This window comes from Tribolium madens, unplaced genomic scaffold (assembly GCF_015345945.1).
Source record: "Tribolium madens isolate multiple individuals breed KSU strain unplaced genomic scaffold, Tmad_KSU_1.1 Scaffold_19;HRSCAF=116;Tcas5.2_LG9, whole genome shotgun sequence".
In the NCBI taxonomy this organism is placed as follows: Eukaryota; Metazoa; Arthropoda; class Insecta; order Coleoptera; family Tenebrionidae; genus Tribolium; species Tribolium madens.
This window is the reverse complement of record NW_025400983.1, coordinates 8492352-8518021: the sequence shown is the minus strand read 5'-3', so window position 1 is coordinate 8518021 and position 25670 is coordinate 8492352. Positions and strand designations below refer to the sequence as shown.

The 25670-nt window shown below is 38.8% G+C and overlaps 1 protein-coding gene across 1 annotated transcript in view; it reads right to left on the bottom strand.

Moving 5' to 3' along the window:
- The window catches only part of LOC123015577 (nesprin-1-like), a 63385-nt gene that overhangs the window by 19506 nt on the left and 18209 nt on the right, over window positions 1-25670 (bottom strand). The window contains exons 13-21 of the mRNA XM_044415377.1: window positions 19735-25663; window positions 19510-19683; window positions 16284-19295; window positions 13866-14171; window positions 13664-13815; window positions 12235-13045; window positions 11812-12183; window positions 11501-11761; window positions 150-10592 (exon numbers count right to left, since the gene is read on the bottom strand). Of these exons, the coding sequence (XP_044271312.1) occupies window positions 150-10592; window positions 11501-11761; window positions 11812-12183; window positions 12235-13045; window positions 13664-13815; window positions 13866-14171; window positions 16284-19295; window positions 19510-19683; window positions 19735-25663 (21460 nt within the window). The remainder of the gene's footprint in view (window positions 1-149; window positions 10593-11500; window positions 11762-11811; window positions 12184-12234; window positions 13046-13663; window positions 13816-13865; window positions 14172-16283; window positions 19296-19509; window positions 19684-19734; window positions 25664-25670) is intronic.

The window sequence follows — 25670 nt, the reverse complement described above, 5'->3', positions numbered from 1 at the left end:
TAAGCCAAACGTCAAATTTAAACAAGTCAAATTTCAACAAATCAAATGCAACAATTAAATCTTTATTGTTATACCAAAAATAAATAATAAATAAAGCAGCCATGCACTTAAAACGACACCCTATTTCAAACAAACACACAATATTTCACCTTCTTGAGTTGGTTGTCACCTCCTGGTGGCTGGGCATTGTCCTCTGGCGTTATCGATGGCTGCATTGGAGGCCCTAGAGAAGGATTGTGGGAGGATTCCGCGATTACATCTTCCGCGATACTTTCGGACAAGTGTTTCGCGGCGCGCAAATGGTCATCAGCCGTTTTGATTTTCGCGGTTTCGGGCGCTAAATACGTGCTACGGTCTTTCCAACCACCGACACCCCCCGGTAAAAAATACATCATGTATTCACTCGTCGGAATATTGCCGTTTATGCCGTTTTGTTGCGAGGGTCGCGGTGACCCTCGGCCGCTGGAACTGTCAGAATCACCGTCTTTATCTGGTGATTCGTCGTAATTCTCTTTAACAATATCTTCAGCTTGCACGACTTTCTTTGCTAATGATAATTGGTAATTTTCTTCAGCTTCATCGTAGAAGGTTTTGTCTAGCCAGAAAGGACCATCAAGATTCAAATTTATCGCTAGCATTTCTTCGGGGGTCAAAATTAAATCGTCGGATTTTTTATGTGAAAATACTTCCGATATTTTCACGCAAATTGTACCAAACATGCTTTGCTTGTCGGTGTCTGGAGAGTGTTCAGAATCGGTCGATTTTTGTTGTTTTGGTTTCTTATCCTTTTTCTTACTCTTCGCTTCTTCGTCGCGGATCATCTTTATTTCTTCACTGGGAGAAAGTTCAATGAGTTTTTCTTTTTTATCACTTTCTACTTCTTTCACCGCAATATCAAACGTTGAGTCTGTTGCTTCAATATCATTTTTAATATCAAGCGATTTAATATCAACAGATATATTGTCCTTGGATTCAGTTTTTTCTTTTTTCTTGTCTTTTCGTTTTTTCTTGCTTTTTTCGTCAAGTTCAGGTTTAGACCCAACCATCTCTTCTTTCTTCTCTTTCTTCTTTTTCTTTTCTTCAGATTTGGGACTGGTCATTTTTGATATTAAAGTATTAAGGAAACTGCCGCGTTTTTCAACTGGTATTTCAGGCTGTTTCAGTTCTTCGACACTGAAAGTTTGCTCGCGTTGGATAAATTCTGTGATAACTTGTTTTTCTAATGGCTCTGAAGTCCTTTCAGAAAGGATTTCCGCAATTTCTGGCGTTTTTTCTGCCAAATCTTGAGTAGGTTCGGAAATAAGATCTTTAGAAACCGTTTCGTCTAAACCTTTTTCTTGAGTTTTGGGACAAATTAAAATAGTTTCAGGACCTGAAACTTTCTTAACAACTAAAAATTCAGGTTCAGATTCAACAACAACAATATTATCAGTGCTGATATCTGGTTGTTTAATATCATCAGATTTAATTGAAATTTCAAAATTGCTAATATTTAGCTTTTTAATATCCTCGATTTTAGGTGATATTTCAAGATTTTCATCAGCCACGTCCACCATTTTCCCCTTATCTCCTACTTCTATTTTTTCCTTAACTTCCTGTACTTCAATTGTTTCAAACGAATTTTCTTCTTCAAGATCCTCAACAGCAGAACTTTTCACATCACTTTCTTCTATCGGACTGTCCAACTTTACACATTCTTCTTTATCCAAAATTGTAAATTTATCAGGTTCAACCACCGGTTGTTCTTCTGGTTTGCTTTCCTCAGGAACACTTTTACCTTTTCCTTTCTTGTGCTTCTTCTTCTTTTTGTGTTCTCCAATTTCTTCAGTTTTTTCCGGCTGTTCTTCAAGTTTATTTTTTGTTGCGGAAAACACACTTTTTACTGATGAGATCAAACCTCCTAAACGTCCAGGTTTTTCATCCTTCTTTTTCTTAGTTTTTGACGGTTTAGTTTCAATTTTGACATCGTCTAGTTTGCCATATTCAACCGAAGGTTCAACTTCTTCAATTTCTACTTTATTGTTACTGACAATTGAAGCCCAACTCTTCATCTTAGCTTCATGTTGTCGTTCATTTTCGAGGAAATCATGACTGTCAATTTTTGGTCCCTCTTGGTGGGATCTTGAACGCGATTTCGATCTCGACCGGCGTTCTTTTTTTGTCGACAACATCATAAATCCTTCATCGTCAACAACAGGTGGTTCTGGTATATGTTCAGGTTCTCCAACCACTTGGATGTGAATTTCTAAAGGCTTCTGCTTCGGTGTTTCGGATGCTACAGAAATTGGGGAAGGTTCTCGGCTTCGTGGTAAAGCAGCAATAGTAGCGTAGGTTTTTTGTTGACCTTCGGCAGGAATACTGACTTCATTAGGGTCCGATGAAACAGTTACGAAACTTTCAGAAGATTCGGTCATTTTAGGCGACTTCTCCCTCTTCCTTGATTTTCTCTTCGATTTTTTAGTTGTTTCTTCTTCAGGCTTTACAAGTGTTTCCATAGATTGACCCTTTTCTTCAGATTTAGATTGTTCGATTAAATTCATTGCTTCAGATTTTTCTTGCAATCTTTCTCTTGTAAGAACACACGGAGATGGTTCTCGACTACGTCCAGTGACAACATCAGCATATGTTTTTAAGAGTAGACTTTCATCAGAAATATCAGAAACTTTTTCAACTTCAACTACTTCCTCCTCTTTAACTTCATCAGACTGCGCAGTAAGTTTTATTTCCGGTTCTTTCTCAACCTGAACTATTTCTGTATCAGTTACCCTATTTATGAATTCCCCAGATTTTTCATCGGATTTAATTTCCGGTTCCTTTTCTTCATGTACCTCTTCCTGAGCAGGTTTTGACTTTTTCTTCTTCTTTTTAGCTTTCTTACTTACATCAACTGGTTTTTCTTCATCGGCCGTACCTTCCTCCGGTGTTTCACTTACTGAAACTGTTTCCACTATTTCCGTTTCTAGAAGCTCCTCCTTTGGTGATCTATGACGTCTTCTAGATTTTCGTCTAGATTTCTTCTCTTCTGAGCTTTCTTCTTGAGCGATATCCTTAGGTTGCTCCTCAACTTCTCTTTGTTTCGAACGAGAACGCGACCTCGATCTTTTAGATACAAACTCCTTAAAACCATCTTCATCTGTCTCGTAGTCAACTTTAGTTACTTTTGGTTCAATAACTCTAATCTCAACTGGTGGTCTTGGTGACAATTCTTTAATTTGCAATGGTTCTTTGCCAGTATCATTGTCCTCAGATTCTGACGAGGTCATTTTAGTGGCAACTACTTCTGCGTATGTTTTATCACCTTTCATCAAATTATCCCAAACGTTGACTGGTGTAGTAACCGTTGATTCTTCTTCTACCGATGGTTGTTCTTCTTTTACTGGAGGTTTTGGTGATTTTCCTTTACGTTTCCTTGGCGTTTTCTTCGATTTTGTAGCTTCATCAAGTTCATTCACTTCACTGACAAGTTCTTTAGGTAAAAGATTTTCAATATTTTGCGAAGGAGCAACCTCTTCAGCCCAAACACTACTCTGTGGTTCAGAAGTTGAAAATCCTGAATCATGTTGACTGTCGACGATATCATTGTAGATTCTTTCACCGTAACGCCAGATTTGTGTCGAACTCTCGTCGAACTTAGAATCTTGCTCTTTACACTCTGATGTTACATCGACATAATGTGTTCTTTGTTCACCTCCAGGTATAAATTCAGCAGCATTTGGGTTAAGACGAGACTGTTCAAGTTTTGGAACAAATTCTGTTGCTTTCGCTAAGATAGCTTCAAATTGTGAAGGTCTCATGCTTTCTCTAGTCGGTATTATTAATTCTTCAGCTTCGGCTAGTGATAAAAGAGAAACTTCCGGTATTTCATCCGGAATTTGATAAGGGGGTTCAATCTGTTTTGCTGAAACTGTTACTATCTCCTCAGTTTTTGGTGCTTCCGGTTTTTCTTCCTTCTTTTCTTTATATTTAACTTGGGGCTCACTCTTATTTTCATCTTTTGATTTCACCTCTACTAAACCTATTTGTGGTTCCTCGGAAACTACAGGAACTTCTTCTGGTTTAATTTCTTTGTGAGCTATTGTTATCAATTTTTGTGCCTCATAAGGCTCATCTAAGTCTGTAGTTATCACGTCTTTTGCAACTTTTTCATCAGAAACTTTTGGCAAATCAAGTGCTGGATCATCAAGATCTGTCACAGGTTCGTCAAGATCTGTAACTTGTTCACTTTTAATTTCTGTTGGTTCCACTAAAAGAGGTATCTCATTCGACACAATATCGTCTTGTTTCTCTACAACAGGGTCCTCTACTGTTTTGTCCACCACCTGTGCTTTTTCTTGGTACCATGCAATTTCCGCGTTTAATAAGTTCAGTATGTTATAATTATGAAACTCACTGTAGAAATACTCAAGAGATTTTGTACTTTCTTCCTTCACTTCTTCAACGTTATCTAAGCTGAGCTCTTCTTCGTTCACTTCTTCATTTTTTTCATCTTTGACTTCTTCTACTACGGGCTTGGCTTTTTGAGCATTTATATGGTATTCAGTTTCTGCTCTCATCATACCCCAAATGTCATATCGAGCAAAAGTCTCGTCCATCAACGCACACAAAAAGCTTTTTTCCGGTTGTTCACTTTGTGGAAGTTCCTTAATTGTAGAAGATTGCCCATCAGTAAAATCATATTTGATTAAATCTGGTTCCGAAATTGGAGATATTTCTTTTACAGTTCGTTCAGTTTCACATAATTCATCTTCTAATTTGTGAATTATTTCGGAAGCTTTATCAAGTGGCAAATCTGATAATAGTTTGATAGCTGCAGGTTTTCGCACTTGTATTTCATCGGATGGTACTTCTGGCAGTTTAATATCATTACTGTCCTTTGTTTCCTCAATAGTTTTAGCCAATGCAGTTTCATCAGATTTCTCATTTTCTATAAATTCCACAATGAAATCATGAGGTTCAACTGACTTTTCTTCAATATTTTCTGGTTCTTCATCTGAAAACTGCATTGGTTCATCCAAAACGTCGATCCATAGGTCTGTAGTAGCGTCAATTGGCAAACCTTTATATGCTACTTTTTCTTCAGGTTTTTGCTCTGTTTCAATAGTGACAGCCGATTTTTCTTGTTGGATAAAATGTAATGTTTCTTGATGGCTTGACTTATCTTTTTCGTCGGACTGTTTAGTTAGCACCTCTATCGGAGATTTTTCCTCTTCATCGGAAAGCACCATAGGTTCATCAAGAATATCGATCCAAAGTTCGCTGCTTTTATCTAACGGTAATCCTTTATAAGCAGGCTTATCTGATTCTTTTGCTGGTTTTTCCGAAATTTTCGTTGACTTTTCCGTCGTTGGCAGTGGTTTTTCTTCCGAATTGTCTGATGATTTGGTTGGTTCTTCGATAATCTTAACTCCTTCAGTTATTTCCACCGATTCTCCGATAAATTTCTTTTCCTCCTCATCATCTAACGTAATTGTAGTATCATCTAACATATCTAGCCAAAGATCTGTTGTTTTATCAACTGGTAGGCCCTTGTACTCCTTTTTAACTTCCTTCGGTTCTTCAACATTTACTAATAGTTCTCCTGCTTTCTTTTCCTCCTCAATTAATTTATCTGATGATGTAATATCAACAAGTTTGCCAGCTGTAGCAATTGGTACAAAAATAAATTCTTCAGTCGCAACAATTTCGGAGCTATTATCCAACTTAGCAATTTCAGAAGCTGCATCCAAAGTTTCATCAACTGGTATTTCTTCTTGGAAACTGATAATTTGCGGTGTTTCCTCAAATGACACAGATTTCTCTTTTTTGCTGACCTTCCGTTTAGGTTTGTCATCTTCAGCCACTTCTGGTTCTTTTATCGAAACCTTCTCCTTGCGTTTCTTCTTTTTATCTTTCTTAAGTTGAGAAGGCTCTTCAACAATAGGATGAGACTCCTCTATATTTTTCTCTTCTGTTGTATGCACAACACTTTCAATTTCAACAGGTTCAGGTGGTTCAATATTATTCTTCTCATCTTTTCGTTCTGAAACAATCTCTTCAGTTGGACCCTTATCAACATCATCTTGTTTTTGCTTATGTTTTTTATTCTTCTTCTTTTTTGATTTTGGCACATCTTCACTAGGAACTTTCTCTAGCTCTGGCTCTACTTGAGCCTCCTCTACTTTCTGTTCTTCAGGTTTATCCTCTGCAAGAAACTGAAAGTCTTCAGGAGATTCCGCGAATGGTTCCTTGCTTTCAACTTGCTTCTTCTTATGTCTTTTCTTTTTAGATTTCTTCTCAGAGTCGGCATTACTATCAATAATTTCTTTGACAACGGGCTCATTTTTTGCAGTAACAGCAACTTTTTCACTAGGTTTATCTTGAATTTTTGTTTCCACTGTTTTCATGCCTACAACACTTGCCCAAGACGTCGATGATTTATCCTCAACATTGTCAATACTAGTTTTTCCTTCAGTCACAACATTTTTAGTTTCCAAAATATGTGGTTCTTCAACTTTTGCAGATTTAGATTTCTTCTTTTTTTTCTTATGTTTCTCTTTAACGTCCTCTGTTTCACTATCTGAAAGAACAATTGGTTCGTCTAATATGTCGATGATATTCGTACTTTCATCCAAGGGCAAACCTTTATAAACCGGTTTTTCTTCCATACTAGTGCTAAGTTTTTTCTCTGATTTATCAATGGGCAAAGTTTCCTTTTCACAATTATCACGTTGTACCTCACTTGGAATTTTCACATCTCCTTTGCCCGACAAAACATTCATGACGTCTTCGATATTACTAACTTCAAAATCGACAGACTCAAGTCGTGTCAGTGACGTTTGGACGTCAGAAGTTAACTTGATATCGTCCCCAACTTCAGAAGTTTGCTGAGATTCTAATAAAAATTCCAAAGGTATTCCTTGCCTCTTCTTCTTTTTCTTCATTTTATCTTCAAAATGTTTGGAAGCTTCCAATTCTTCAGTTGCAAGTGAGTGAAGTTCAGACTTGCTCTTTTCTTTCTTCTTTCTAGCGGCTTTTTGACTGGGTCGTTCTTGGACAGAACCAAAAATGACTTGTTCCATTTCTACTGAGAAATCCTCTTTTTTTGGCATTTCAGTCGATGTTATTTCAACTGGTAGTATTTCAGTTGCTAAAGTAGTTGCTTCAATAGGAGCAGCTTCAGTTAAAACTTTTTCCGTAGTTAGTGTTTCAGTTGCATTTGTTACAACAGTCAAAGATGCATCAGAAGTAACAGTATCTTCGTCCAAAGGTGTAACACCATCAGGTGTTTGAACTTTAACGTCTTTAATTTCTGAAACATCTAGTGCTTCTGAAAATTCTGTTTCAGTAGCACAACTTTCAGACAGTAAATCAATTGCAGAATCGGATTTTATTTGCTCTTCAGATACAATTCCCGCAAAATTTTGACCAAGTTTCTGGTCATCGGTTGTGCTACTTTGAATCTCTTTAACTTTCAATTTTTCTTCATCAGTTTCCGAAGTTTCAGTCACCCTTTGTTCAATAAAATGAGTTGTGTGAATTGGAGTTTCCGTAAATTCCATTTTCAAAGAAACTACTGGTTTCATGCGCACTTCTTCATGTGTTATTAGCACAATTTTTTGAGTTGAAGAAGCTTTAGTGTTTGACTGATTCAGCTTAGAACTTTCTTCTCTTATTTCTTCAGTCGTTTCAATGTTTTCTTTGTTCTCTTCAGTTGCCGTACTCGTAACTTCCCTCGGAGAAACAGCCGGTTTTGATAAACTAATAGTTTCAGTAACAAGAGGTGTTTTAGTCATACTTGTAACAGTGGTTATAGTGGCCGTTATCTTTGATTTTTTCACGTCATTAGAGTCGTCTGTTTCTTCCTTTTTCCCCTTTTTCTTCTTAGATTTTTTCTCCTTGTTTTTGATAGCAGTTTCCTCAGTTTTTATAATTTCAAGATCTTTTTGGGTTCGTGTTTCAGCTAAAACTGTTCTTTCATTAGTAATAAATGTTTCAACGACATTTTCAGGGGACGGCTTAGCCATTTTCACTTCCACAATTTCTTCAAGTCTAGGTACATCGATAACATCAACTAATTTATCAATTTTCTCTTCAGGCAGTATTTCTGAACACTGAGTCGTTGGTATTGCTTCCTCTTTGGGTTTTTTAGATTTCTTTTTACTTTTTTTGGAAACTGTTTCAACTTGAGGAATCTCTGCGATCTCTGTTGTTCCAATAATATTTGTTTCTTCAGTTTTCTTAACATTTGATTCTTCAATGAACACGATTTTGCTCGCTTCATCGGATTTGATTGTGATTGGTTCATCAAATTTTTCAACAAATGTTTCCGCAGTGTCTTGAACTGGTTGTTGAACTGGTAGGTTAGGAAGCAAAGAAGCTTCCTCTTTTTCATTATCTTTTAATTTAGACTTTTTAACTTTCTTTTTATTCTTAACAATTGTTTCTCCTTGTTCAACTTTGGGCTCAACCAACACTTCAGTAGATTTTTCAGCATTAATAAATACCTCGTTAACATTTTTCTCAGCCTCATCCACAGGAGCTTCTTGAGCTTTTGATTTCTTAGATTTTCTTTTCGGTTTAGAAATGGGCTCTTGAATTTCTACCTTTTCACTTGTAATTAATTTTTCTGAAAGACATTCTGTAGCTTCTTCTGTTACAGTTTCAGAAAATAGAAGTTTTTCTGTTTTATCAAAAGTATCTTCCAGTGTTACATTATCAACATCTTTTAATTTAGATTTCTTTGTCTTCTTTTTAGATTTACTTGTGATATCTTCGACTATTTCCGTAGGTTCCACATCCGGCTTCTTTTCTTTCTTCGACTTCTTCTTTGTTTTGGTTTTAATTTCCTCTTCTGCTGTGTTACAAATCTGCGGTTTTTCAGATGTCAATGGAGTGACATAAACATCTTCGGTTTTCTCTGCACTTGACAATTCTGATTGCTGTTCAGCAACTTTCGGTTTAGTTTTCTTTAGTTTCTTCGATTTTTTCTTTTCTTGACTAACAGTCTCATTTTCTGCATTATCACTAGAAAGTGATGCTTCAAGACTAGCCTTCGGTGTTGACTTCGTTTTCTTTGGTTTCGTTGGCACGTCATATTCATCAGTCATCTCAATCACAGTATCAGATTTTTTGTGAGCTTTTTTCTTCTTCGGCACTTCCTCATTATCAACATTTTTCTGTTTCGTGACAGTTTTAACTTTAGTCTCTTCGATAATTTTCTGTTTGGGTTTGAAATCATCGACGACACATTCTGTAATTGTTTTAACAACAGTAATTTGTTTCACATGCGACTTATCCTTTTTGTTTTCGTTGTCTTTTCGCTTATATGTATTTTGGGGAACATTAACATCTACATCACTAAACGATTTCAAGTCTTGTACATTAGGAGATTCATCAGCATTGTCATCACTCATCGTAGGGACGAGCTCTCCACGATGACTATCTGATGCAACTTCTTTAGTTTCGATGCGTCCGTATCGTTTCTGTGTCTTTTTATCAGAAGGCGATTCTTTTTGGCGTATTGTCGACCTCGTTTCGTCCATTTGCTTGGACTCGCGTCCATGCATCGGAGACTTTGGCCGATTCGTCGTTGCCGATACACTGGATGGCTGGAAAGGCTTTAAAGCAAGGCCTTGAGACAAAATCTGAGCGTATGAGAATTGACTCCCGGAATCTGTCACTACTTGCTCCGGTTCTGTTTTCGGTAAACTTTCCTCAACTTTTTCTTGAACTGGGGCAGGATTTTCGACAGGCATCGGAGTCTGAGGAGCCTGATAACTATCGTACTGAGTGATCACAGCAGGTTGATAAGTTTGGTTGTACTGTTCTGGATACAAGTAAGTACCTAAACCGGAACCCATCAACTGTTGTCGAGAAGCTATAAAACTGACCATGTCTGGAATGGGTTGAATGTAATCGAAAATACCCTGTTGGGGAGGGTAGTAATGTTGATTCGTAGGCATTTGATACTGGTAGTGAGACCAGTTTTGTTGAGGGACAAAACTGTATTGAGGTTGAACTGGAGGACCCGTGATTGGTTCCGGTTCAGATTCAGGTTCAGGTTCTGATTTCGGCAGTGGTTTCTTTTCTTCAGATGGTTCAATTTCGGACTGATTGTATTGACCTCGCAAAATTTCGGCATAGGTCGTTGACCCGGGTCCCCACATAGGACTGGGTGATCGGCCCCTTGGTCTCGTTTGTTGTGGCTTCAAAAAGGCTTTTTCTTCTATTGGTTTAAGTATTTCTTGTTGTTTTTCTTCTGTTACTTGAACGATAGGTGTTTCCTTGACTTGTTGCAGTTTGGGTTCCGGTTTGGGTTTGTTGTCGCGCCTCTTTGGTGATCGGCTCCTTCTCGGCGCTTTGGGTTCGGTTACAACCGGCGTTTTCGTTTTCGTCTCGGTCATAACCGGTTCGTTATAAGTCTCAACGGCTTTTGTTTCGGTCGTCTCCAGTTCGCGTGTTTCGGATCTGCGTTCTTGCGATTTGGACCGTCCGGCGGTAATGTCCGCGTACGTAACCCCGAGTAGGGATGTGGGTTGGACGTAAAAGGGATCCACGAGTCGGATCTTGCCGATGAGATCATCGATCCTTTGCCGGTAGGCCTCATTCCGCGCCTGTTTACGCAGCAACAATTCAAGAAATCAGTATAACGCGTCTCAATAAGAGTATAGTATCGCGCGATGCAAGATGGTGGCTGAAACGCACGTCGTTTTAGGTGTTTAGGGTCAAGATCGGGCTGGGACGTGATCGGGGGAATGACTGGATTTGGGTTCGGTTAAGTGTCGAGCGGTTCCGAGTCCGGCACGCCCCTCTGCAGAATCAATTTGATTCGCTCGTTTCGAGCGGCCATCTTGTTCTGTAAGGCACGCACGCGATCTCGACACGCCTACACTCAGAGGAAGAAGGAGTGCAGCGATAATGATCAAAAAAAGAACAAAACAAAAACGCACCGTGAGAAACAATCGAAACATAAATTAAGATTGTGTTCGCTTTCTGGCTCACCCCAGATAAATGAAATGACAAGCTACAGTGTGGATGCTAATGAGTGATGTACTGATACCCAACCGTGGCATGAGAAAGATAGTGAACACAAAATATACAATACGAACTAAATAAAATGGTGGTGAAACTCAAGCTTAACTAAGCGGATGGTAAAGAAGCGGTAAAAGCAGTAAACGAAGCATAATATGTATAATAATCAAGAAAAAGAGCCCGAAACCAAAACAAACACAATCCCCAGCTGCCTCGAGGAGAGGGGAGTGGAAACACCTTGATGGCGCATCAATCACCTCTTCCATCAACTGTTTCCAATAATTTTCGGGAACCGTTCGGGAATCGTTTTGAAATTCGCTCAAAAATTTTGGCTTGACTACGGCTGCGGTGCGGCTTGAGCATATACGAGATGAAGGTGGCTATGTTAGTTCTGTAGTCACAAGAACACACCACGATCCGTGATGGTGTTGGTGACGTCACAATACATGCCACTTCCATCCATAACTCATCAAAACACAAAAACACCTACCTGTTGGTCTCGAACAGCTTGATCACGATCGTGAGGCAGATGCGTGGGAGCCATAGCGGCCCTCAATTGCTGCTCCACCTGAACGATCTGCTGCCGAAGTTGTTGCACCTCCAATTGGTATTGCTCGACTTGAGCGATCGCAGTTTCGAGTCTCGAACTCTGCTCTTTAATATTCCCATTCAAATCGTCCAATTCCTTGAGGAGATCCTGAGCGGATTGAGTCACACGAGTGTCACCACCGACGCCGGACCGGAAATGGAGCTACAAAGACCCAAATAAACTCAAACCACTTCTCAAACCTTCCCAAATACCTGAAGCTTCTCAACAGAAAGAGAAATTTTAGTTTTTTGAATTTGTATATCAGCCAACATTTTTTCGCAAAGCGCATGTTGGTCGCGCAGTGGCTTTTTCTTATTCTGTTGAGACTCCAAAGTGGTTGTCGTTTTCTCGATCCAACTGCGGACGTCCTTCATCTTTTTCTCGCATTGTTCCCACTCTTCGGACGTTTCCTGGAGTAAAGCATTGCGTTCCAAAATCGAAGCTTCAACTTCGGTTTTGGCTTCTTCAGCTTCCTCCATCTTCGTCGGGAGGTCTCCAACACTAGTTACGTTTCCGATATGTTCCAATTCTTTCGCCATTTCACTCAGATTTTTGCTGGCAGTCTTACAACTCTTCACGGCGTTCTTTAAACCCAGAAAAAATTAGTCTGGAATAAAAATTTTACTAATACTTACAGAATAGTCGTGGAGCTTTTGACGGGCTTCAGTCAGAGTTGTTATATAAAGAGGTTCCTTCAAGAAGACTCTCTTTTCTTGCACCCACGTCATCACTGTTTGATACAAAGACAAGAAACGTTGCCAAGCGTCGAGAGTTTCCCCAACTTGTTGTCGTTTTTCTTCAAGCCACGATCGCACCTGTTGCAATTGATCAGTTAAATTGTTTATTGTTGATTGAATCAATTGTTTCTCATCATCGTCTTTTGTCTTTTCAATTATAAGTTTTCCGTTCTTGATGAGTTTTTCCAACCGATCTGTGATTCCCCCAATTTCGGACTGTATAGTCTGGAGATGTTGTTGTAACAACTGAGGTTCAATCGACCGATCTTGCACTTTTAATTCGGCATCTTTGATCCAACTTTGGACTTCTTCAACGTCGTTGAGATAATCAGAACGAACAGTTTTGGCTTTCTTAAATTCACGATCTTTTTCTTCCATGGCACTTGCAAGAGCTTCAGTCAAAAGTTCTAATTGGTTCAATTCTTGAGCAACGTCCGATGGAACCAACTGCTGACTCTTCAAATACTTATCTTTGAGTCTTGAAGACAAATCTTTAGCACCTCTGATACAAGAATCAACTTTGTTTCGAAGTTGCTTCAATTGTCCTTCAGTCCGATCAAGATTTGCGTCAAAAACGTAAAAGTTTTCAACTTCAAGTTTAACTTTATTCAATTCGATCTTCTCTTTAGCGATACAGTCGAGAGCTTCGACGATTTCCCTAAGATCGTCTTCGGTCTTCTTCAATTTCGCGTCCAAACTGTCCAGAAGCCTGAAAAACGTGAACCGTATTTTATTTTTGCACCGGACTATTTTTAATTCGTGACCTCCTGGTACATATTCGGGTGCGCCAAAATAACACGTGAAAGCTGTAACTATTTCGATCTTTACCTCAAAATTCCGGCTTACGAACACACAAGACACTAAATTCACCCTCGAGATTCTTCCTACGATTATTTATTCGGTTTGGGGTGCGTCAGATGCGGTACCAGGCGGAGAAAATACCCGAGCGGAGGGACTATCCAGCCATCCAGTTCGACTTTGTCGTACGTTATGCGTTAATTTGAATTTAGGAAACGAAGCGGCGTCGCGACGCGCATGCACGAGCTCGAGTCATAGAAAAAAAATCAGACGGAAGAGGAATCTGTACAGATGCAGTTTTTTTGAGCATCGATTGGGGAGTATTAATAGAGGCGCGATCGAAATAGCGCAATTAAAACCGTTTATGGTGTAATAAAACGGCGCTTGTCGAGTACCCACTTGGCTCGGGACCAGAGATTAAACATAGATCGGAAACAACATTTTTTGTTTATACTTGAACAATTTTATTTTATTAGTTATGACTCATTTATGGCACCACGAAATGTCACTTCATTTGGGTCAAACATACCTTTGATAAGTCTCTCTCAACTGTTTGAGTTTTTCGTTAAGGGCTGTAGCACTGGTTTGGGAGCACTCCTTTAAGAAAATCAGGACGTTTTCGGACAATTCGAACACCTCGTCTCGGAATTTTTTCAAGGACTCTGCTTCCGATTGCAGTTCCTATTAAAACATTCTTTTTATTAACAAAATCGCACACTAAAACTACTCACCAAAATGCTGTTATTAGTCGCGATCACATGCTCCTTGCTTCTGACGATGTTGTCCACATGTTTCACCCTTTCCTCGATTCCGGAGAGGAGACTCTCGAAATGTTGCCACCGGCCCTCGAATGTCTCCCAAACTTGCGCCAATTTGGTCAAAGTATCCCTCCGATTTTCCAAATTAGAGATTAAAGAAGTCCACTCGTCGGACACTTCGCTTGTTTGTTCTTGCGTTTTGACTCTGTTCCGGTCGTCTGCTTGTTTTATTATTTCGTTGGAGCGTTCAAGAAGCAGGTCTAGTTCCAGTTGTTGGTTCTGAAAAAGAATTCGTTATGCGATACTTGCACTTTTCTACTTTATCGAGTTACTTGCCTAAAAATAAATTGCGAACAGTTTACTCGATTACCTTATCTCGGTTTATGTTTACCCGGTATTATTAACCAACACAGTATTAATAAAAACCTGTAGTAGGTTAGTATTGATAAGTTCGTCAATTATTTTGATTGATAGATTGATTATCTTGAGGAAAATTCGTAATTGAGCAGACACCTTAAAAAACGTTCGGTGCCACACTTGACGCATATTATTACTATTTTCGAAGATATTTAGTGAGAAAGTAACCTTGAATTTATTACACACATATGAAATGCATATATTCCAGTATCAGTGATGTAAGAAAAGTGATATCATAGGTTTAAAAATAGCATGACATCATTTTCATACCAAATGCTGTTTACCTTTGATTCTTGGTTGCCTACCACCGAAGCTCATTCATTTGAACGATTGAAATGATCAATACTTTCACTTTTCCCATGAAACAATTTGATAAAAAAGTAAATAGTAAATAGGTACAATTAATTTCGTAATTGTAAAAGAATGTTTATTATCTTTCTAGTATTACTGATAAGAATTTTGGGAAATATTATGAAAAACAAGTAAGAAAAAGAAATTATCTCATTTCCTGTTAGATCAATTGAATTAAAAATAGGACTGTTGGTTCGATGTTGATAATTTTAAATCTGACATGTAGACTACCTATTCGAACGAGATTTATATGCAATAAATTGTGTTTTTTAGGTACGTGTTTTGCAAACGTCTATAGTGGCATTGAAAAAACATCAAAGATTAAATTAAATTTTGGATTATAATTTCTTGATTTTTTCAATTTTCTGAAACATAGAGCTTTGGGAATTCCTACTGAACTTTCTTAAAATACTCGAATTAGTTTACTTTGACTTTGAAAAGGTCACGCATTCAAAGACACAAAACATCTGCTTACACTTTATTTCAGTTTTAATAATTTTAGCACACTTAACAGTACAGTTTTTTTCTTTTGATTTTCCTCTTTTGTTAAATGTATTTCACTATTTCTCAAAACTATTTTCCACCTACATTGCTTTGATATTAATATATCAAAAGAAATAGTTTTGAGTAATAATGAAATACTTTTGCCAAAAGAGGAAAACCAAAAGAAAAAAACTGTAAAAATTAATTATTTTAACGGTTTAAAAACGACCTAAAAACCATCTCAAAAAATAATAATTTGTACCTTTTTTGCCAAAAAATAGTTTGAGTTGTGATTTTAGAATTGAAACTCATCAGAGATTTATTTATAGTAACGATTACCTAATAGTAAAATCTTGTTTGTAATTTGCTACATATCGGCTTTATGACGTTTTGACGTTAATAACTATATTATCAAATAACTCACAATAAGTAAATATATTTGATAAATTGCATTAAACCTCGTCAGAAATCAATATTTTTAAGACGAAAATTAAGTTAGTTACTAATTATAAAAAATATATATATATAAAATTATAAAAACAACAATGTGACGTTTTCACGTGTACCTACCTACATATACAAAATATGCAACAAAATACGAAACTTTATGAATACCAAAAAACAAAAAGAAAAAACAATTCACATATTATCACGACTAGTATTTTAATTTACATAAATTTACAAGTTTTGTATTTGACAAATAGGCAATAAAGTTTTATATGTATAACTGCTCTGCAGTACTCATTGTTAATTACTCGTAGAAGTCATAAAAGTACCACACAGAACTTCATTACAAAAAAAATAGCACAATTTTAAAACAGAGCATCCGTTAAAACTTTTTGTGATGAAAATGAGATCTAAAAAAATATTAGGAAAAAAATTTTTGATCTTATTAAAAGTTTTTTTTCTTGTAGATTGTTTGTTTGTAATTAAAGTAAAAATTAAGGCAAATTTTAATTTATTGACAACAAAATTTTGATATTGATAATAAGTCCTTTTGCTTTATAAACACTAACAATATTTATTACATCGTAAACTAAGGATTATAATCAAATATAAGAAAACGTTAATTAAATGTTGCAATCTATTAGCATGCAAGAATTTTTTAAAATTAAAAAAAAAATCAAAATAAAAACTCACCTGTATATCGTTCAAAGCGTGAGATATCTTCTGAATATTAAAATGCAGTCCCGCCAACGTCGTTACCGGCTCGTCCGTAAACTTCGTCCTCGCAATCACCGCCTTGACTTTATCCAAGGTCTGACAATAATCCTTCCAAATCTCCGCATCTTGCTCCAACTGAGCCCTTTGAGACTTGGCCGAATTCAACGTATTTTTCAACAGCTGGGTATTATACTGCTGCTCCCGACTCAACTCCTCCTGCTCGTACGGCGTCAAACTTGGCCATATCTTATCGGCCACCTGTTGCGTATTCACCGATACCAACTCCTTCATATTCCCTTCGGTACTAAAGAAAATTTTATGTTCCTCCAAATCGGTCAAAATATTCTCGAAATCAACTCCATCTTTGTGAGTCGCGAGCCGAATTTCGGCTTCTCTAACCCAATCATTCAGACGTTCCTTCAACTTTGCGTACTCTTCCCGGAGATGTTTGTTACTTTTCAGGTATTTCTCACGCTCGTCCAATTCGCGAGGCAAACTCGCAAGAAGGGAGTTTCCTTCTGAAAGCTGCTCCAAAAGAGACCCTGGCATGCTGTCGTCGTGTCTTGTCGCCTCTTGAATCTTCCTGATCTTGTCCAAATACTCCCCAACGATCTTCGCAAGCCGGTCATGATTCTCCAATTCCTTGTCCACACTTTTCACATCTCGACTGAGCAACGGACGAGATCGGACAGCCCCTTCGTTCGCATGCAACCAGTCGAGAATTTCCTCAAGCTCAGCGGCCAATTTCCGGTGCTCAGCGGCTGTATTTTCATGCTCTTGTCGTTGTTTCTCAACTGCACGTCTCAAGTTTTGCAAAGATTGTTTCAAGGATTGGATTTGCTCGGTTATGCTGTTTCTATCTTGAACCGAGCAATCGGCGGCGATTTGTTGGCCTTTATCGGCGGCAGATGCGAGCATTGCTTCACATTCTTGGATTTTGACAATAACATCGTCGTATTTTTTGATCTTCTCTTCGATCGTGCCCCCTGAACGTTCAATATCGCGGACAATTTCGGTGTATTTTGTTATAAAAGTCATAATTTCGGTGATAAGAGCAATGAATTGTTCGCGGAGGAGCAACAATTGGCGCAAGCGAGCGATTTGGTCTTCAATCGATTTGATTAAATCGTCTTGAGTGGCCAAAACCGATTGTAGCTCACTCGAGTGGGACACTGGGACGTCTCCAAGCCGGGCTTTATTGGCCTTAAGATCGCCCAAAATCCTTTCATAACTAGACAAAACGTTCTGAACATCTTCCACTTTACTTCCGATGGGTTTGTTCAACTCTTTGAGTTGGTTTTGAATTTCGTTGACAAATTGTACACTTTCGGCGATTCTGAATTGCGCGTCTCTCAACTGTTGGATATTTCCTTTCAAAGCGTTAGTCCTGTCCTGAATTAAAGCTGAAATGCGGTTGTGACGATCCCTCATATTATTCAACATCTCATTCAGGTAGATTTTATCAGATTCACTAATTGTAGGAATGATGGCTTTCGCTTGTTCAAAAATTTTGTCAATATCTCCCTGGACTCGTTTCGCTTCATTGCCCAAAGTTTCATATTTTGCTAGTTGTTCTTCAAGAACTTCAATATTTGGGGCCCGGATATCGGAAGCAGTGGCAACTTCGGCTTGTTTTAACCAGTCAATACACTTATCAATGTCACTCTCGAATTGTTTGCGACCTTGGAATAAGTCACTCAATGCATTTATTTTTTGTTGTGAGTCGGTTTTGAGTGTCTCATACTCATCCTTGACTTCGTCTAAAAGTGCCTGAAGTCGTTCGCGGTCACTCTCGTCGCACTCTTTCAAGACACTATTGCCAAGTTTGAGTAAGTCATTAAGGTCGCCTTCACTAAATGTTTTAATGTCACTTTCGTAAGTTTTATGCTGGGTAATTTCCTCCTCGACTTGTCTTGATTTCAAGGGAAGATATCCACTCAATTTGTGAATGTCGGCGTTTTTGGCCTTTAACCACGCTTTAGCCTTTTCAAGATTACTCTCCAAGTTGCGTCTAGTGTTTGCAGCCCCATTTACTCGTTCAATCGCAGCTTTTATCTTCTCAACTAATTGTTCTTGCTCAACTCCCAGACTTTTCAAAGCCGACTCCAGTTGTTCCCGTTCCGGTGGCTCCAACTCATTCGTCATATTACTCACCCGTTTCATCAGAGTTTCCTTCAATATCAACTTATTATCAGCTTCCTTGAGCAACCCTTTGAGTGTGTTAAGCCTGTCTTCAGCCTTGCGACTCTCAAATCCAAGAAGTGGGGGTTTTTGTAATTCAATGAGGCGCTCTTTGACCCAATCTCTGGCTTGTTCAATCTCACTTCGAGTATCCTCGATTCCTTTGCGAGTCATCTCAAGGATTTGGAGTTTTCTCTGGAGACGCTTCCCAATATCGTTGTTTCTGCGCTCAATCGATTTCATTTGCTCTTCGACTTGCTGGGCATCAAGATTATTGACAAATTCCAAGACTTGGCTTGCAAACCTTTTAACTTCGTTCATTCGTTTAGGTCCTTGATCCTCAAATTCGGCCTTAAGTTCTTCAATTGCGACTTGTTTTTGCTGACAATTTAGACCGGAGCCTCGGTCAATAGCATCAATCCTCTTGACCAAATTATCAAACCAGTTGTTGATAACTTGGACGTTTTGTCTGTATTCATCTAGGATTTCTTGATTGGCACTTTTGGCCGCAATCGCCGCCGACAACTCATTCTCCAAATCATCTAACATTTTTTCCAATGAAGCATTATCCGGACTTGCAAACTCCGTCACTAATTGAGTCCTTCTTTGGTCAATCGCTGCCATCAAGTCATTCATATTATTCAACTCTTGCTTGGCAGCATCTGCTCGTAATTTCGTCGGCCGATTCTTCCACTCAACCACAACATTCTTCTGATTAACAATCCAATCTTTCAGAGCGTCTCTATGCTTTTTCTTCTCTTCAAACTCGGCAACTGAAGTTGTCAAGTTGCTGAGATGAGACTGCACCTGTTGACAAACCAGAAAATGACCACAAGCCGATCCAAAAACCAAGATTTCCACACAACCACCTACCTTATCGATTTGGTCATGCATTTTTTTAGTAAAACCACGCGCATTAAGTTCATCCACAAGCATTTGCAGTGCTGATGACGACTCCTGGTGCGTCTAAGTGCAAAGCAAGGTGCAAACAACACATAAACAAAGCTACACAAATAATTACCTGATCGATAAGGTCCTCGAGACGGGCTCGACATTCAAGTTCTTTGATCGGAACTGGGGGTGGGAGAGTGTCTCGGGGACTGCTGGGGCGGCTAATGGAGGCTGTGGCAGCTTCACAAGCTTGGACAGCAAGAGCGAGCCGAGATTTCTCGTTTTGCAGTTTATTATGTAATGACTGCAATTTTTTTTCTATTATAATAAAACAATGATTACAACAATGGCTTACCTTGGCTGTTTCTAATTGACTCAAAGCTTCTTCAAGCGACTCAGCTTCTTTTTCCACTTCTTCGTTAACGATAGGTTCGTACTCGTCCAAATTCCTCATGATACTCTCCAAAGTGTTTTCATATTCTTTGAATTTAGCCAAAGAGTCAACCAAACGGTTTTTAATCTGAACGGCGGTTTGTAACAACGAGTTATAACTATCCTGGACGTTGCTCAATTGTTTTTCTATAGTGTCCTTAATGATGGGTGCTTCTTTAACATATCGTTCGATTTGTCCATGTCCTTTGGCCTTAACATCATCCAAAGTTTTTTGATAATTTTGGATTTCCTTCAATAAAATTTCGTGTTGAGTGAGCTGTTCTTCGGTTTGTTCTCTATTGGTAATATACAAAGAGTTGTGAGCCATCAATTGGAAGCTTATCTGAAGTAACCATTTTTCAGTTTCTTGGAGACTTTGATGGTAGTTGTTATATTCTAACATTTCAGCTTCAATCCTCTCCTTCTGTCCATCACACAGCGTGCTCAGATTGTCATAGAAGGTTTGTAATTGTTTGACCTCTTCCAAAACTTTTGGTTGCTTAGCCCAAGAGCTTAATTCGACAGCTTCGTCTTTGAGACGGTTCAAATCACCTTGTTTGTTCTTAATTTCAGCTTGTAGGTTCTTGTAGCGTTCCAACAGTGTCTTCATTTCGCTCAATTCTCCCTTGGTGTGTGGTTTCTCTTTTAAAATTCTTTCAGTCTGAGACAACCAATCCTGCAAACGCCTCTTTGTCTCATTATAATCGTCCCAGCGAGCCAAAGCAGCCTTCAATTGTGCTTGAATCGAAGTCAAATCCATACTGAGTTGGTCCCAACTGTTTCTTAAACTTGTCATATCCTCACGAAGACTGTCCTGTTTGTCGGCCGGTGTTGTATTAATAGCTTTGGAAAACGCTTCTTGAAGCTTAGTTAGCAGTACTTGACCTTCAGAAGTCTTGGCCGAAATTACTCTAATTGTTTCCAATTTTTCCCTGATATTGTCTTCATCGCCGACTCCGATACAGTCTTGCACATTTTTATGTGCTGCATGCAACCAAGTTTCCAGTTCTTTCTGAACTTTAAGGAACTCGGTGTGGTCCGATAGATTCTTTTCAATTTTTGAAACAAGAGTTTGACAGCTTGTTAGCAAATTAGTGTAGGCGGTTTGCAATTGGACGGTTTTGTCCCGAACCCACCCGACTGCACTCAGTTCCATAAGAGCCTCACAACAGTCAGTCAAGATCTCAAGATTCGGCTTCTCTGCAACAATCTCAACGAGGAGTTGCTTACACCTGTCTAAATCTTCGGGTGTTTTCTTGTCTTTCTCATTTTCTGCATCGACACGTTTCCTGAAGTTGTCGATAGATTTTTTCATTTTGTCAAAATTGGTCTTAAACTCTTTCCAGGCGTCTTTACACTTCGTGATGGACTTTTGCGTTTCGTTGCAAATTAGGTGAAGGCCTTCCCAATCCATGTTTAGTTGTTCGATTTCTTGTTTGATTGTGTCTTTGCCTTCCTCGCCGGTTGTCTTCATGACTAAAATACTCAACTCGATTGTCTTATGAACTAAATTGTCACATTCGGGAAGTGAGTTTGAGATTTCACTGATCTTAGCTTCTTTTTCCAAAATTTTGTCGAGCTCATCATGTAAGTCGGAACAAGTTTGGGCTTCGACGCAAGATTTTCGAATTAATTCCATTGCAACATTGTACGAGTTTTTGTACTGTTCATGATCACCGACTTGTTTTTCCAAATCGGCAATAGACTTGTCCACCGACTGTTTTAATTCTTCATATTTCTTAAACGAGTTTGCATACTCGTCAGCTTTCAGATTCGTATCCTCGGCCAATTTGGCCTTGAGTTTCTCGATTAAGTCAGTGTGCGTCTTGATTTCCTTCTGTACCGCTTTAAACTTTTCCAATTTGGCCTTCTTCTCACTCAAATCGTTCAAAAACTCGTCATCTGACTGGATTTGGTGTTCGATATCTTGGAGCCAATCTAACAACATCATGTGAAGTTTTGCAATCTCTTCGAGTTGGCTTGCCCGATTTGTCAAGCGATTACGGGCTTCTTGAACATCATTCAGTAATTTCTCCATGTCTTGTTTCAAATTTTCAGTGTCTTCTTGAATTTTGGCAGCACCAGACTGCTCCGTGTTCATAATGACACGCTCCTTCAGTTCAGAAATGTATCGCAATTTATTCTGACCTTGTTCTAAAGATGTGCGAATGTTTTTGACAGCTTGGAGTTTACTGTTAACTTCGGGAAGCGTATTTGGAATTTCTTGACATGTATGGAGTTTATCTCTGGTACGGTCGATCCAGTCTTGGCACTCTTGATAAAGAGTACTGTGTTGTTGGTGTTCTTGATAGTGTAACTCCAAACGACGCATAACTTCCTTCGCAAGTGACAAAATTGCGTTATATTTGGTCGAAAGTTGCGTCACGGCATTACTAATCCTTGTATCGGCGCAAGTTTCCAACAAAACTTGAGCTTTCATATTGAGACGATCAAGTTCGGATTGCCAGTCAAAAAGTGTTTGGAGTTGCAACTGGAACTGCTCCAAAACCGCTCGCTTTTCCTCCAAGCTATCTTGTAGTTTGTTATACGACTGTACTAAGTTCTCAGTCTGAGCCAACCAATCTAGAGCTTCCTGGTACTGTTCTTCATATTCTGTCCATTTGACAATTCCAATCTCCAACAAATTTTTCGCGTTGTTAAGCGAGTCGACGTAATTATCAAACTCCTCTTGCAACAACCCAACCTCCTCTTCAATTATCTCGCGATCTTCCTCATCGGCGTACTGGCAAGCCTTATCTCCTTGTTCCAAAGCCGTTTCTAGTTTCTTCTCGCCTTCGGGGAGCTCATTCTGCAAAGCTTTCAGTTGTGATAATTTGCTTCCGAGGCTCTCTTTATCCCCGGTCGGTTCTGAACATTTGCTCAGTCTTTCTTTTGCCAAACGAATCCATTGGACAAAATCATTGTCAGCATCAACAAATGCTTGATGTTGCTCTACAGTTTCTTTCTGTTTCTCGTAGAGTTCTTTTGCATGTTTTGACAACGTTTCGTATTTTGTGGAAATTTCAGATGCTGGAGCTGCTTGTTTCAAATCCTCGGCTTTGGAAGTTACTGACTGGATCATGGGTTCAAAGGAAACGATATCTTGGACTATGCTTCCAGTCTCCCGAAGAGTCGCTTTTCTTTCACCGATCGGTAAAGAGCTGAGTCCTGTTTGACTTTTCTTCGTTTTAACAACTTTTTGTTCGGAAACTTGTTGGAGTTTAGCTTCACGATCGGTTATCCATTGTTGCAACTGACTGTAGGAGCTGTCATAATCAGCCCATTGTAACAAAGCCGTTTCAAGGTGCACCTTAACAGTGGACATTTTCTTAACGATTCTATCCCAATCACCTTGAATTTCTTTAAGTTCGTTATTGATAGCTTCCCGACCATCTGATCTTGTACTCCGTAAAACTTTTTCGCCACAATTGACAGTCGCATGAATCAAATTCTGGCCTTCTTCTCGTCTTTGGATTAGCTCTTGGATTTTGTTCAAGTGTGATTGTAGTACGTCTTTGCTGCTGTGTGAAGCTGCTTCTGAACAGTTTCTAATCAACTCACGCGCCTCATCGATCCATTTTCGACTCTTCTCCAAATTATCCGAGTATTCCTGATGTTGGTCACGATTCGTCTCAACTTTCTTCAAAACATCTTTGGCCAAGTTAAGTTCGACTTGATATCGAGAATTCAACTGTTGCAACTGATTATTAACATGAATTTCGAGCGGCGATTTGAGTAAAATTTTCGCAGAATCATTTAGTTGATCAATTTGTATTTTCCCATCGTCGAGTTTTTTAAGTATGTCTTTCACGTCGTTAACTTGCTTGATTTTTTCAGGCAACGTAGCAAAAAGTGCAATTTTTTGATTCTTGATCAAAATTGTGATTTGTTGCAACCAATCAGAAATACGCTCATAGTCATCCTTATAATCCCTCCAATACTGTAGAACAACTTCCAATTGGTCACGTTGTTGCTGAAGGTCTTTAAAAAGTCGTTCGAAACTTTCTCTCAACGCTTTGATATCTTTCTTGATCAATTCCTGGCCTTGACTGTTGGTATTAGGCAACACTACTTGAGCTGCATGTTCTAAATTTTCCAAGAGTACTTCTCCTTGGGCTTGCTTGTTCAAAAGATGGTCCAAAGGTCCAGAGAAATTCTCAATTGTTAATTTGTCACCAAGTGGTCTTTGCTTCAATTGGGGCACTTTCTCCTGAGCTCGAGTCATCCATCTTTGCACTTCATCGTAGGATTCTTTATACGTTTTATGGTCACGATACTGATTTTCTCTATCTTGTAACAGTTTGGTAATTTTTTGAGCACATTCATCAAACCTTTTAAATACTTCTTGAGCATCAACTTGAGCAGCTTTCTTACTCCTAAACACTTGAGAGGCCATAGCTTTGAGATTATCAATTTCGATTTTCTCACATCTGACTTTTTCTTCAAGATTTTTTATTTGATCTAATTGAGTTTTCTTCTCAGCTGCTGTTCCTTGGAGTACTGACAATTCCTTCAATTGTCCTTCCATCCACTCGACTGTTTTATCAAAATCGCGGATTTGTTCCAGAAGACCGGCCCATTTTGTCAAAGCATCGTCTATTATAGCTTTAGTTTCAATCATCCTCGAAGCCAGATTAGACCAAAGCTCTTGAATATTTGCAAGAGATTCATTTATAGCATTGTGGCCATTAGGAGAAGTATTCGCGAGAACGGTTTGAGCAAGTTCCACCAAATTTTGTATCTTGGCAAAACCTTCTTCCTTCGATAAAATCAACTCTTGAACTGTTTCTAACTTCGCTTCTAATTCTTTTTGATTAGAAGAGCCAATATCGGAGCAGTACGTAAGTTTATTGTTGATTTCACCCAACCATTGCTCACAAGAACTAATCTTAGAGTCGAAATCTTGATGACTGTTAACAAACTGTTGCCACCGACCTGTCAAATCTTTCACTTTATGACAAACTTGTTGGTATTTGACCCCTAATTCAGATATTTGTGAATTGCGGCCACACAAACCTTTGTTCACTTGTTGAGCCTTTTCAGTCACTGCATCAATCTCAAATTCTTTTGCTCTAATCTCACCCTGGAGAGTTTTCAAAACTTCTAACTGAGCTTTCTTTTGGGATGCTGTTGCTTTTAAGTCAATAGAGTGTAATTTGTTGTCTATTTCTCTGATCCAGACTAAGCACTGGTCTTTGAGAATTTCATACTCGGACCAATGTTCAAGTTTACTTTCCAACTGGATTATAGTCTGGTCTATTGCCGAGACCAAACCGGCCCATTCTTGTTGCAAATTATCAATTTGTGTCCTTATTGCGGTTTGACCGTAATCAATGGTTCCCGGAATAACTTTACTTCCTAAACTCTTGATGTTTTCAATCCTGTTTTCTTCTTCCGAGAGACTACTCTTCAAACTCTTCAATCTTTCAAGATTCGAATGTAATGAAATTCTTTCTAAATCCAAATCGCCCAAAGTATTAACAGTGTTTAACGTAGCCGCTGTCCACTCTTTCGTGTCCGTAACCACTTTGTTAAATTCTTGATGGTCATTAACAATACTTTCGTACCGTTCTACAAAATTCTGCGCTCGTTTTAACAACTTATCATGATGTTCTATTATCGTGGCCAACTGTTGGTCAATACTTTCATTCCGTTCAGGAAGACTCTCAACTTTGTCCCTCAAATCAACAACGTCTTGTTGATGCGCCAAAGCGTCATGCAACAAGGTGCGATAAATTTGAAGCTGAGTTCTTTTCTCATCGAGGGTAGCTTTGAGCTCGAGTTCTTGTCCCAGATCGGCTTCCTTCAGCCAAGCGCGGATGTTTTTGGCGCATTCTTCGAATCCGGTCCATCTGTAAA